Source organism: Ranitomeya variabilis, chromosome 2 (assembly GCF_051348905.1).
Source record: "Ranitomeya variabilis isolate aRanVar5 chromosome 2, aRanVar5.hap1, whole genome shotgun sequence".
Classification (NCBI taxonomy): domain Eukaryota; kingdom Metazoa; phylum Chordata; class Amphibia; order Anura; family Dendrobatidae; genus Ranitomeya; species Ranitomeya variabilis.
In genome coordinates, this window is record NC_135233.1 from 425,887,699 (window position 1) to 425,901,956 (window position 14,258).

General features: G+C 46.8%; 1 protein-coding gene across 2 annotated transcripts; it reads right to left on the bottom strand.

Annotated features, from left to right (window-relative positions):
• Nucleotides 1-3,425: 3,425 nt before the first annotated feature.
• DDB2 (damage specific DNA binding protein 2) lies at nt 3,426-14,002 on the bottom strand. 2 transcript variants are annotated; one of them, XM_077286806.1, is made up of 12 exons: nt 13,872-13,922; nt 13,017-13,056; nt 12,130-12,277; nt 9,311-9,411; nt 9,045-9,233; nt 8,810-8,955; nt 8,358-8,457; nt 8,105-8,282; nt 7,876-8,021; nt 7,551-7,715; nt 7,352-7,397; nt 4,579-6,492 (listed from the first exon to the last, which is right to left on the bottom strand). In XM_077286806.1, exons 3-12 carry the CDS (start codon nt 12,275-12,277, stop codon nt 6,284-6,286), a joined length of 1,428 nt encoding a protein of 475 aa, XP_077142921.1. In that variant the 5' UTR covers nt 13,017-13,056; nt 13,872-13,922; the 3' UTR covers nt 4,579-6,283. The 2 variants fall into 2 exon arrangements, with proteins under 2 accessions (XP_077142920.1, XP_077142921.1); XM_077286805.1 differs by lacking the exon at nt 13,017-13,056 and having other exon boundaries at nt 3,426-6,492; nt 13,872-14,002.
• Nucleotides 14,003-14,258: the final 256 nt, after the last annotated feature.

The following is a 14,258-nucleotide window of genomic DNA, read 5'->3' on the forward strand; positions in this document are numbered from 1 at the left end:
CTAGATAGCAGAAAAGCTGGTAATTCAATTGCCGGCTTTTACTATCTCCTTACCGAACCCGACAGGATATGAGACATGCTTACATACAGTAAAGCAGCTCATATCCCTTATATTTTTTTGCATGTTCCTCACTACTGTTAGTGGTGTCTGTGTGTAAAATTTGGGGGCTCTAGGTGTTAAAATTAAGGGTTAATATCACGGAAAAAACTGTTGCAGGCTCCTGCGGAGTTTTCTCCACCAGAATGGGAAAGCCAGTGACTGAGGGCACATATTAATAGCCTAGAGAGGGACCATGGTTATTGACCCCCCACCCCCGGCTAAAGACATCTGCCCCCAGCCACCCCAGAAAAGGCACATCTGTAAAATGCGCCTATTCTGGTGGGATGTGGGGTAATAAAGGGTTAATGTCACCTTGCTAATGTAAGGAGACATTAAGCCTGGTTAATAATGGAGAGGTGTCAATAAGACACCTATCCATTATTTATCCAATAGTAGTAAAGGGTTAAAAACACACACACACACACACACACACACACAGAATAAAGTATTTTAAAAAAATAAACACACATGGGGTTTTAATGTCTTTATTGTACTCTCAATCCAACTGACGACCCTTGATCTTCTGAAAAAAAAAAAAAAAGGAAAAATAAAAAAACAATATTATCTCATACCTGTCCGCCGTACAGTCATGACCCATGATGTAAATCCATCTGAAGGGTTTAAATAATTTTACAACCAGGAGCTGTGCTAATGCAGCCACCCCTGGCTGTAAAAACTGGGGAATGAATGGAATGCAGCTTCGTTGACTTGCAGTGCTGCGCCCCCTGGTGGCATAAACACATATGAACTCTAGCGTGAGAAAATATTCAGAAAAATTCCCACGCTAGAGTTCATATGAGTTTATGCCACCAGGGGGCGCAGCACCGCAAGTCAACGAAGCTGCATTCCATTCATTCCCCAGTTTTTACAGCCAGGGGCACAGCTGCATTAGCAGCGCTCCTGGTTGTAAAATTATTTAAACCCTTCAGATGGAATCACATCGTGGGACATGACTGTACGGCAGACAGGTATGGGATATTGTTTTTTTTTTAATTTGCCTTTTTTTTTTCCTCAGAAGATAGAGGGTCATCAGTTGTATTGTGAGTACAATAAAGACATTAAAACCCATGTGTATTTATTTCACTAAAATACTTTATTAATAGTGTGTTTATTTAACCCTTTATAACTATTGGATTAATAATGGATAGGTGTCTTATTGACATCTCTCCATTGTTAACCAGGCTTAATGTCACCTTACAATAGCAAGGTAACATTAACCCTTTATTACCCCCATATCCCACCGCTACAGGGGAGTGGGAAGAGAGGGGCTAAGTGCCAGAATAGGCGCATCTTACAGATGTGCCTTTTCTGGGGTGGCTGGGGGCAGATGTTTTTAGCCGGGGGGGTGGGGGTTGCAGGCAATATCCATGGTCCCTCTCTAGGCTATTAATATCTGCCCTCAGTCACTGGCTTTCCCATTCTGGTGGAGAAAATTGCGCGGGAGCCCACGCCAGTTTTTTCCGTGATTTAACCCTTTATTTTAACACCTTCAGCCCACAAATTTTACACACACACTACTAACATTATTAGTGAGGAATATGTAAAAATATAAGGGATAAGAAATGGTTTACTGCATATAACCATGTGTCACATCCTGTCGGGTTTGATAAGGAGATAGCAAAAGCCGGCAATTGAATTACTATGTCTATAGAAAAAACAGCCGCACACTCAAGACTTGCAGGTTTTTACGTGAAAGTGACTGCATCACCAAGGTGACGGACTCAGTGCTACAGGACCCTTGCAGACTCCGCCCACTCCGGACTGCCTCTGCACCTTTTCTACCCTCCATCAGAAGTGTGGTTTTGACAAAGACCAGCCTTGGTCGAAACGTTAACCGTAACTTAAAGTATCCGTCATTTTCTCTGAACACTAATAAGCATTTGGTGATGCCTGTACTAAAAATAAAAAATACAACTTTCACGTAAAAACCTGCAAGTCTTGAGTGTGTGGCTGTTTTTTCTATAGACATTGTGACTTTGTGTTCAGCCTGCACCTTTTTTTTCCATGCGGAGTGCACCACATCTCTTGTACTACCTGGGCAATTGAATTACTGACTTTTCTGCTATCTGGCTCTGTATTAAAAATATATATATATATACACACACACACATATATACATACACACATACCATATTTTCTGGCGTATAAGGCGACTTTTTAACCCCTGAAAATCTTCTTAAAAGTCGGGGGTCGTCTTGTACGCCGGGTGTATATGGTGGGTGAGTTGGGGGGAGTGGTCCCAATGACGAAGAAGGGGGCGTCTCACAGGAAAGTGAGTAGAGTATGCCCCATTACCTCATTGTAGCTGCAGCGTCAGCGTGGGGTGCTTGGAGTGGCAGCGGTGGCTCCTCTTCGAGCAGCGTCGGGGCTCTGTGATGTGGGGCGGCGTATCTTCATGCAGAGTCAGTCGGGCATCTCCTCAAAGCCCAGAGGCACCGGCAGCTCCATTGCTGCGATGCGGTGGCCTCCGGGAAAGTGGCCGCTGGGGGCGGCACATGCTCAGATTCAGATCTCGTCCCGAGATCTCGGGAGACGAGATCTGAATCTGAGCATGCGCCGCCCCCAGCGGCCACCGCATCGCAGCAATGGAGCTGCCGGTGCCTCCGGGCTTTGAGGAGATGCCGGAGGAGCTCCGACTGACTCTGCATGAAGATACGCCGCCCCACAGCACAGAGCCCCGACGCTGCTCGAAGAGGAGCCGCCGCCCCACAGCACCCACGCGGCACAAAGAGGAGCAGCCGCCGCCGCTCCCAGCACCCCACGCTGACGCTTCGTCATCGGGACCACTCCCCCCCCCCCCCCCAAAAGGCACATTAGTCACTGGCCCTATAAGACGACACACAGCGTATAAGACAACCCCCGACTTTTAAGGAGATTTTATACTTTAACTGGAAAAGTTGGGGGGGGGGGGGGGTCATCTTATACGTCCAATCGTCTTATATGCCGGAAAATACGGAACATATATACCTACATACATATATACCTATTCTTTGTGTAGACATTTATGTTCTCTATTCTAACCTGTCAGTGTGATTTTACTGTGATCCGCACTGAATTGCCGGCTTTTCTATAGAACACCGTTGCGTATTTCTCACAAGTCACACTGATGGTCCATGTGTAATCCGTATTTTTCTCACCCCCATAGACTTTCATTGGCAGATGTTTTGTGCAATACGCTCACAAACGCAGCATGCAGCGATTTTCTCAGCCCATAAAATACAGCTGAGAAATATACGGCAGATAGGAGCTGCCCCATAGAGAAACATTGGTCCGTGTGCAATGTGTTGTTTTTGCGCCTCTCACTCGTCTGTATTCCTCTCTAGTGTGACACCGGCCTTATTATGCGACTCCAGTTGCACGGACGTTGCGACCAAAGTTATAGTTGCACCCCATCTGCGGCTGCAGGCGACCAGAAAACATTTGTGCAACCTCACGTGGCTCTTAATGCAGCATTTAACCCTTTCATTAATGTTTACAGAGGGTGCCACCGGTCACCGTGCCACGATGCAACATCACGATCTCAGCGTCACCATGTAAGCCTCGGCCTCAATCTGCAGGACATTAACCCCTCACGTGCCGCACCGTCCATACATAGGACTTTTGGGCACAGAAGCTGATGACGTCTCGGGCCGATTATACAACCACCATCTCCTGCCAAAGGCTGAACCGACTGATTTTACCTGCAGCTCGACTTCTGGACAAAACATTTGGCTTCGTATTTACGTCCGATGCTCAATGGCAGCTACAGATCAGCAAAGACAGAAAAAATACATAAAAAAAAAAAATATATATAGCTGTGCCCAATCTATTCCTATACATATGATAATGAGGCCGAGGCAAAGTGCCACCGCTGGGACCCCAAACCCCCGATCAATGTGCGCACCCTGCGGCCGGGAGACGTCGCTGCAGTATTGCTGGGCGATTAAAAATCACAAGCTTAGTCCAGGAAAAAAAAACACAGTCTATGACTCCATTCACACAGGGGTTGCATCCTGCAACACACCCGGTCTTCTGACCCCAGGTCCCACACCAGACACAGCCTATGGTCAGGGGTAACGCCATCTCTAAAAGCAGCAACGTTTCCCCAAAGCTGGACAACCCCTTTAAATGTGCAAAGCCTTAAAGGAAAACCGAACCCCTTTTCACCGCAGCTAATTTGTTATTTTTAAGCTCATTTTTGCCCCTTCCCATAATATTTTTATGTTTCCATGGACACAGACGTGTGAGGGCACGATGTTCTGCGGGGCGCTGCCACCATTCACTTTGCCATATAATATTTTGAAGACATGATGGGAAAAAAATGCAAAGTAAAACCAGAATCGATGGCGGATGTAAGCGAACGTGAACCGGCCTGGAGCAATCAAGTCTATCGTAAAGGAAGAACAATGGAAAAATCCGGCCGAGCGCAAGACGGGTCAATGTGTCCGCAGATCGCATTATAACGGCGCACCGCAACAAAGGGACAGAAGCTACAGGGGCGACGGAAATGACATAAGACGCCATATTATTCCTATATTATGCCACCTCACACTTTATTCCTAAAGTGGAAAGGAGACGAGACTTTCCGTAGGAGGATCCATACTCTTCTACAGAAAAAAAAAGGGAGCAAAAATAAAAGAATGTGATGCTTAATTCTAAGCTGGGGGGGAAGCCTTAATATACTTTTATTTTCTTCTAGTACACATCTTCATTCTCGATTATTGCAGAGACCACAAAATCCGTCCTGATCGCTGAACGGCTCCAGCCGCACAGTACGGCTGTGACCGGCTCCGCGTCCTCATCGGTGCCAGCACTTACGTGCACGAGCCTGGACCATAAGACAAAACGGACAAGCGGTCGCTGCCATGTTTTCGGTCACACAGGCCATCAGTCTGTACTATAAAAAAAAGCCTCTGTGCGGCCGCACTAGATAAGCGCACGGACAATGCACTCACTGAATATACAGGCCCCCGAACCCGGCGAACACACATACATTTCACAGGTTTTGCACGGACACCATTTTCCAGACCAGCCTCGGGTCTTCCCCCCTGAACTCGCGGTCACAGACAACGCTGATAGTTTGGGTTGGAAGAACCAGGATTAGTTCTGGAAATTGGTGCCAGTGAAATGCTGTCGGTTCTAGCCCCATTCGCATTGCTGACATTCTCGTGCTCGTTTCATCTGATATTTTGTGGACCGCACTTATTATAGTCTCCGAGACTTTTTAAATGCCCGTTGCCATTATTTGCAGACCAACAGTTGCCAAGAAAAAATAAATAAAATTAAGTTGTATTTTTAACTGATGGAGAAGAGAGGCCTCTGTTCAGATTGTTTTACCCTTTAGCTCCCGAGGATTCCTACCTCTGTGCACACAGACAAAAAAAAAAAAGACAAATAAAGCTGAGACTTTTCTGATTAATTTGTATGGTAAAATCACTTTCGAGATCATATCTTCAATCACGGGTATAAAGCATCTCCTGCTGGAAACCGCTCAAAACTGGGCGCTGTCCAATCAGATATCAGTAAGAAACAAACAAAAAAAATCCCCAGGGATAGAGCGTTTCCTGAAGAGGTTTCCACTAGAAAAACTAGTCTAAAAAAACCAAAAAAAACCTGTGCACAGAGCTTTAAGCGATAACAGTCTGGACGTGAACGTAGAAGGTTCTGCAGGACCGGTGTCGCTTCCTAAGGTCATAACCACCCACGTTCTGTCCATCCATTTCCTGTGATGGCTAGTGGGTGGGGGGCTGCAGACCCCACATGACTGTGCATGGAGCGCTGCACGAGTCGCGGTCACACCGGCCTGTAGCTGGCAGCCGCCTCCGCACATCTGACCCAATCGTCAGCAGCACTGCACATTTGCATTACCAATCGCTGCATATAATCCTCTGCTCTTTGTATGACTCCGTGTGATTTCTTCACTTCTGGTAGCTGCCGCCTGTCGCTGGCTAGGGCATTGCCATCCTGGCTTTTTCAATCATTATCATATAACACGGGAATCTTTGCCTTAATCCAATCAATACCAAAAATCCCAGGTCAGAGTCAGAAGATCCCTGCACGGAGGCGGCAGCAAGTCTGATAGAAACGTCATGCCTTTTGCAAAAAGTTAGAGAAACGAGAGCTGATGCAACCAAACGTCCCCGGCTTCTTACACCACAAGGCACGCGCGGAGTTTGGTTACAGCAGAGGTTATGGTCGGACCTTCTCACTTTTCCTTCTCTTTCCTTTTGCCTCGTTGGCTCGTGGTTTCTTTCACCAGGACTTTCGTCAGCTGTGTCTTGTCTTTTTTAGGAGGACGCGTTTCGGGTTCTTTATTCCTGCCCACTGGGATCCCTTTTTCTCTCAAAGCTTTCACCATCTCCTCTTCCTTCATCATCAGGAGGATTTCTCGGCTCCAGATCAGAACATAAAAACCTGAAACGAATAGAAAAGAAAAACAAAAAACACCTTACTTCATGAGCCGAGCACCGTCCCAATATCCACTGACTAAACGACGGTACCAATATGACTCTACGGTCCGGAAGCATAAGACTGAACTCACACGTTTGACGTACACGTTTAACGTTCACGCTCCGAGGATGGATGACGAAGTGTGGAGCGGCCCCGGATCTCCTGACCTGAATACACAGCTCCATATTTGCCCTAAAAGCTGCTGACTTCTGGACAGGAGACCCCATAGCTGATCGAGACATTGCGTCCCGTACATGGACTGTAAATGTCGAATGTGTGAACCTTAGGAAACGGTGAAGACCAAGGTATGACATTCGATGCCCTGCAAATCTGGCTGTCAGTCATTGTCGGGACGTGCATATACACACATTGCTGCGAGCGGCGACTGACGCAGCGCCGGCACGACAAAGCCAGCTGCTCCTGGTAGAAATAAAAGTCATTTTCTCCAGGTAGCCGCACTTTCAGCAAGTAGGCCGGGCAACATTCTAACTCTATTAACCTATACATTATCCCTATATCTGCAACTTAACAGCGTTATTTGAGGAGATTTAAAGGGTAAATTAAGGTCTGAAATATCAGGACGCCATCCAATCACTACAACAGTAATTGCAGACTGATAACACACAACTCCCAGCACTGAATTTTGTTTTATTTATGCCCTTTACACCCCAAGTAGCATCCACTCTATGAAAGTTACCTGGGGTGTAAAGGGCATAAGCATTTTCTATGGTTTTGTGATCTAAACCTAGAAACTCACTAAAGGTAACGTTACATTATGATCAAAAAGAAAAAAAGTATTAAAAATCCAGGTGACGGCTCTTACCCATTCCTGAAGCCAAAAGGTCTCCCATAGGGTTGAACTTGTTTAGCTAGACACAGAGAAAAGGTGGGGGGTAAATAATAAAGTGAATTACATTGCTTCTTTTTCAGATCTATACAGCAAAATTCCTCTAGAGGATCAATAAAAACCCAAGAGGACGAAGCATGAGCCGTATGGATCCATGGATGGTTCAGTAACCTACCGAGATGATACCAGATGCATAGGGGTCGCACAGCTGGCACACTATGTTACCACTCTGCCCATCAAACACGTCTACTGTGCGCAGCTCATCTGCTGTGTATCCTGGAAATTGAGGGTCCGGGTATCGACCGGCAACGATTAGGTCGTAGCGGGGATGCCAGGCGGCCTGCACAAAACATGAATTATAGAGCAAAAACTACAAAGTTAGAGGTCCGACCAAAAAGTTTTGCGCATAAGTTTGCAGTAGAAGTCAAAATTATATTATTGGGGGGGGCAAGTATTTTCACTGCAGGGGGTCGGCTGGAGACACGAAAGCCAAAACAGACCTTTATGGCAGTGAGGTGCTGGAACTGGCGGTGCGGGTGAGGGATAATGCGCTGCGGCTGTGACCAATCAATGGCAGAGTACACGCGGATCTCGCTGTGCTGGTCGGTGGTGAGAAGTTTGGCGCCGTCCCAAGGGCTGAAGTACGCTGCGGCACAGGAGACATAAGGATGAGATGGGGTCCGCAACAAGCAGCTCTGAAGAAAGGACAGTGGAGAGCTGCGTCGTTACCGGAGTTTACGCCACGGGCGTGCGGCATCGTGTACAGGGAGCTGGACTTATCCTTGATCTTCCTCAGGTCCCACAACTTCACGGTTTGATCCACGGAGGCGGTGGCCAGAAGCCAGTCACATCGAGGGTTAAACTCCACGTGCGTCACCTTCTTTTTGTGCAGCCTCTGCTTAAAGATCTTAAAGAAAATATAAAATAAAATCACGGACCCCATAATTGCCAGTATGGGACCCTCAGAATACTCCGTACTCACCTCGTTTCCGCCAGTCTCCAGCAGCACCACGTTGCCCACGTTATCTCCAGTGACCACGCACCGCTGGCAGGCGGACACGTCCAGGCTGCAGTACCACATGCTAGGAAAGGAATAAGGGAAAATTAGCTTATTGTTGGACCTTGCTGTCGGGGCATGCTGGGAGTTGTAGTCTTACAAGTGCTCCTGGAGAGCCACCAGTTGTGCTGCCACTATAAAGAATGGGATCACAGACACCAAACTTGTTATACATGCTCCACTATAGCAAGGGGGAATCCACTGCGCTAACTGCCAGGGATCACAACACCGAGACCCCCAAACCGATCACTACAAAAGGGGTCCGTCTCCAAGTCTGCAGAGAATGGGGGGGGGGGGGGGGGGGTTCACATGAACAACTCCACTAAAGAAGGTGAGCAGGGACCCCTGCACCCCTCCATTAATAAATCCGTGCTTACGCCCAGTCTTCGGTTTTGGTAAATGTCTGCACGATGCGCCCAGTTAAGTCCTGCAGGACGGTGCTGCCCGCTACGGATGACGTATAAAGCTGATTCGGATTAAAGGGGTCAAATTTCATCCCGGTGATGCAGCCTCCAGCTCCAATCTGCAGGACAGGAGAAATGCAATGAAAAAAAAACAGCAAAGATCGCACCTGCACAGCATCGCAGCACCGCTCTGCCCCACCATACTTACTCCGGGGATCATGGTGTTATTTAACTCCTCGTAGTCCCACAAAATAATGTCTCCTCCTTTCGAGCCAACGGCCACCGTATTGGGCTGAGTCGGATGCCATTCCAGAGTGGTGACTCTTCTGTCAAAGGGACTGTCAGTCCGATAGACGATGTAGGAGGCCAGGGACTGCAGGAACGGGGTCTGCAGGTACTGGGGAGGGACACACATGGCGGTGGGATGCAGGGCATACATGGGTGGTCGGCGTGCACATCACACAGGCCTCTTACCTTGGCTCTGACGTTCCCGCCGAGTGCGCTCCTGTATAGGTAATGCACAATGCTGGTCTGCACGTCCTCCACTTTACGGAATTTTCTCTCATTTTGTAATTCTGACAACAAAAAAAGAAAAAGATAAATGCCAAGACACAAAGAGAAAAGCAAATTATCCTCATCCATAAGGTAGGAGATAAGGGGTCCGAGCTCTGCAGCCCCCATTCTGAATGGAGCGTGTGTGTGCAACCTCCTCTATTCATTGTCTATGAGGCCGGCGTCACACTCGGCGTAAGACAATACGGTCCGTATTTTACGGCCGTAATACGGCCGAAATACGGTGAAATGTTCCCAAAATAGTGATCCGTAGTCAGGGTGTGTCAGCGTATTTTGCGCATGGCATCCTCCGTATGTAATCCGTATGGCATCCGTACTGCGAGATTTTCGCGCAGGCTTGCAAAACCGACATCTAATGGATTTATGTGCTCAAATGTTCGGGAAAACATATATACAGTATATATATATATATATATGTCATTGAGACACATATATATATATTCTGTATTTAGATTTCATTCAGCGCGATATGTGTTAAAAGCCGGTAATTCAATTGCCGGCTTCTCATTTCTCCTGCACAAACCCGACAGGATATGAGACATGGTTTACATACAGTAAACCATCTCATATCCCCTTTTTTTTTGCATATTCCACATTACTAATGTTAGTAGTGTGTATGTGCAAAATTTCAGCGCTGTAGCTGCTGAAATAAAGGGTTAAATGGCGGAAAAAATTGGCGTGGGCTCCCGCGCAATTTTCTCCGCCAGAATGGTAAAGCCAGTGACTGAGGGCAGATATTAATAGCCAGGAGAGGGTCCATGGTTATTGGCCCCCCCCGTGGCTAAAAACATCTGCCCCCAGCCACCCCAGAAAAGGCACATCTGGAAGATGCGCCTATTCTGGCACTTGGCCACTCTCTTCCCACTCCCTGTAGCGGTGGGCTATGGGGTAATGAAGGGTTAATGCCACCTTGCTATTGGAAGGTGACATTAAGCCAGATTAATAATGGAGAGGCGTCAATTATGACACCTATCCATTATTAATCCAATTGTAGGAAAGGGTTAAAAAACACACACACACATGATTTAAAAGTATTTTAATGAAAAAAACACAGCGGTTGTTGTAATAATTTATTGTACTCTCAGTCCATCAGGAACACCCTCGCTTGGAAAAATAATAAACGCACAAGATACATACCTTCTGCTGTCAGATCAGGTCCCACGAAGTAATCCATCTGAAGGGGTTAACTAATATTACAGGCAGAGCTGCGATAATCCACTCGCTCTGCCTGTAATCCCCGGGTGCTGAAAGGAAAGCAGTGATCTATACTTACATTCAGTTGCGGTGATGCGCCCCTGCTGGATGTTCTCATGAACTGCAGCCTGGGAACTTTTTCCCACGCTACAGGTCATATGAGGACATCCACCAGGGGGCGCATCACCGCGACTGAAGGTAACTATAGGTCATTGACCTACATTTCCTTCAGTCGCGGTGATGCGCCCCCTGGTGGATGTCCTCATATGACCTGTAGCGTGGGAAAAAGTTCCCAGGCTGCAGTTCATGAGAACATCCAGCAGGGGCGCATCACCGCAACTGAATGTAAGTATAGATCACTGCTTTCCTTTCAGCACCCGGGGATTACAGGCAGAGCGAGTGGATTATCGCAGCTCTGCCTGTAATATTAGTTAACCCCTTCAGATGGATTACTTCGTGGGACCTGATCTGACAGCAGAAGGTATGTATCTTGTGCGTTTATTATTTTTCCAAGCGAGGGTGTTCCTGATGGACTGAGAGTACAATAAATTATTACAACAACCGCTGTGTTTTTTTCATTAAAATACTTTTAAATCATGTGTGTGTGTGTTTTTTAACCCTTTCCTACAATTGGATTAATAATGGATAGGTGTCATAATTGACGCCTCTCCATTATTAATCTGGCTTAATGTCACCTTCCAATAGCAAGGTGGCATTAACCCTTCATTACCCCATAGCCCACCGCTACAGGGAGTGGGAAGAGAGTGGCCAAGTGCCAGAATAGGCGCATCTTCCAGATGTGCCTTTTCTGGGGTGGCTGGGGGCAGATGTTTTTAGCCACGGGGGGGCCAATAACCATGGACCCTCTCCTGGCTATTAATATCTGCCCTCAGTCACTGGCTTTACCATTCTGGCGGAGAAAATTGCGCGGGAGCCCACGCCAATTTTTTCCGCCATTTAACCCTTTATTTCAGCAGCTACAGCGCTGAAATTTTGCACATACACACTACTAACATTAGTAATGTGGAATATGCAAAAAAAAAGGGGATATGAGATGGTTTACTGTATGTAAACCATGTCTCATATCCTGTCGGGTTTGTGCAGGAGAAATTAAAAGCCGGCAATTGAATTACCGACTTTTCACTAACACCGCTGCGTATTTCTCGCAAGTCACACTGCTGGTCAGTGTGGAATCCGTATTTTTCACGCCCCCATAGACTTTCATTGGCGATTTTTTTGCGCAGTACGCTGACAAACGCAGCATGCTGCGATTTTGTACGGCCGTAGAAAGCCGTATAATACTGAACCGTAATATACGGCTAATAGGAGCAGCCCCATTGAGAATAATTGTGCCGTATGTTATGCGAGTTTTACGGACGTAGTTTCTGCGCTCTTACGTCCGTAAAACTCGCCAGTGTGACGCCGGCCTGAGACTGGTGCACTCTGCAGCCACATAGACAATGAAAGCAGCAGAGGATCGCGGGGGTCCCAGCAAATCCCCTCTCCCTAGTAATCCATATTATCACCTTTGCTGCACTCCGGTGCATCTTGCGGAACATTCTTCTTTCGACCGGATTTCTTGGGCCCTTTATCGGCCCCAGGATCGGGCTCTCGGTTTTTTTTCGCCACTGGCTCTTCTGTCGTCTTGGCTTGAACTGACCGTTTGGAACGCATCTAGAAGGGGGAGAAAGAAAGTGCATGTAACCCCTGATAATCACCTGTAGCCCCCCAGACCAGACCGCCGTTATTTGGTCAGTGCGACGACACTGCAATATCAGACTATACACTGGGTGCGTCTGCAGCCATGGAGGCACATAGCTCTGCATTGGGGCTGCATACACGAAAAGTGGGCAATTTAAAGCCAAGAGTTTATGCAAAGTCTCTCCAATTAAAAATAAAATAATAATAAAATGAATACAAGGGGTTTTCTGGCAGCAGAAAAATAAACAAAAAAATAATGTATCTTTCATCCCAGGCAACGATGCAATACTTTTTATAGTTACAGTTCGTGGACGATTTTTCTCCAGCAGTGACCAGGAACTACATGTCCCACAATGCCATGCACCTGCATGGCTGCATTTTCTCACTGCACCTCCTATGCAGGAGTAAAACCTGCCGGGCCCTAAAAAATTACCCCTCACTGTCTGCAACGTTAGTAAGGCTGCCCAATGCCGCAATCTGGACCCCACGGGCGCTATATTAACCCCGTCCTGCATGGGAGGTCAAGAGCAAGTGCAAGGGGGGAGCTCAGTGCAATGCGTGCCAGGTAAGTGCCGGCTGTGTTACACAGACTGATCCGGGTCAGGAGCCATGTGACCGGTCTGGAGCCAACTGCTCACCCCCCTCCCTTCCCATGATGCCCCTCATCGCCGCCATCTTTGTACTCCAAGAGACAGCGTCATTCTTCATATACCTCAGTGCACAGGACGAACTGACAGTCCCAAGTTTAAGCCCTGTAAAAGGGATGTAGGGAAAAAAAAAAAAAAAAAAAAGTTTAAAATCTTCTTTTCTCAATGGAATAAAAAAATTCAGAAAAAAAAAAGTCAAATCTATTAAGAATTAAATGAAAGCCCAAAAACATGACAAAAAGTGATCAAACGTCACCTCCAGGCCACGATGAGATCAATAAAAACCTCAGCCGGCCCCGAAAAAAAACAAAAAACAAAACAATATTAATGGAAAAATTTAAATATGGGCACATTATTATTATTTATTTTTTTTTTACAAATTTCCATTTTTTTAATAAAACTAATAAATTATATATATATAATGCAGCCATTTGGTGTCTCCCGTCATCGTGCCGCCCGGGAGAATAACGCGGCGATTTCTACCACACGGTAATCGCCATAGCAACGAAAAAAAAAAAACAAAGCCAATTTTCACCATTTAAAGCATTTGGATTTTTTTTTTTTTTTTGTGGAAGATTGTTTGGTAAAATGAATGGTGACATCAAAAACGACAACTACAAAAAAATAAGGGGAAAATACAGAAGAAGTCACAGCCTGGAGGGGAGAGAAAATAATGATGGAAGGGGTTAATGCTGGCAGCGACCTTTGACTCGTGGGGTCACCTGCGCTATAGGGGGGGAGGGAGTGTAATAACAAATAAGAGCTGTCTGCACCACGTGACTCTTAAAGGGGTTTGCACGTTTAAGTGTTACATAACCCCCGCTGTCGGCTCTGTGCACACTGTGCAGCCAGCATGCTCGGAGAAGGACGTGCGCCGGTTACGTGACCCCGTACGTCCGCCCGGTCCCTCCTCACGTTACCTGTTAGCCTCGGTAACGTCCGTCCGCTGGGGAACCAAGATGTCGTGTCAGTAGTGCGCAGGTGCAGCAGGAGGCACAGCTCTCCACAGCTCCGCCCTCTAATATTTGCATGACGCTTTCTGATTGGCTGGTAGTGTCTCCATAGTTATTATCAGAGCTCCCGCCTTCTGAAAAAAAAAGGCGGGCGTGTCCTCCTTCCCTCAGGCGATGTCCTCTGCCTTATCACATCGGCCGATCGTAGTCATGTTCTAGAATAATTGGGCTATGTGCACACGTTCAGTAAAGCTTATGGCTGCCTTGTTCATGGCCGACATTTTCTACATAAATGTTGTAAAAGTTATGCAGTTACCATGTGGTGAAGTTGTGTTCTGCATTGTAGTGAGTCCC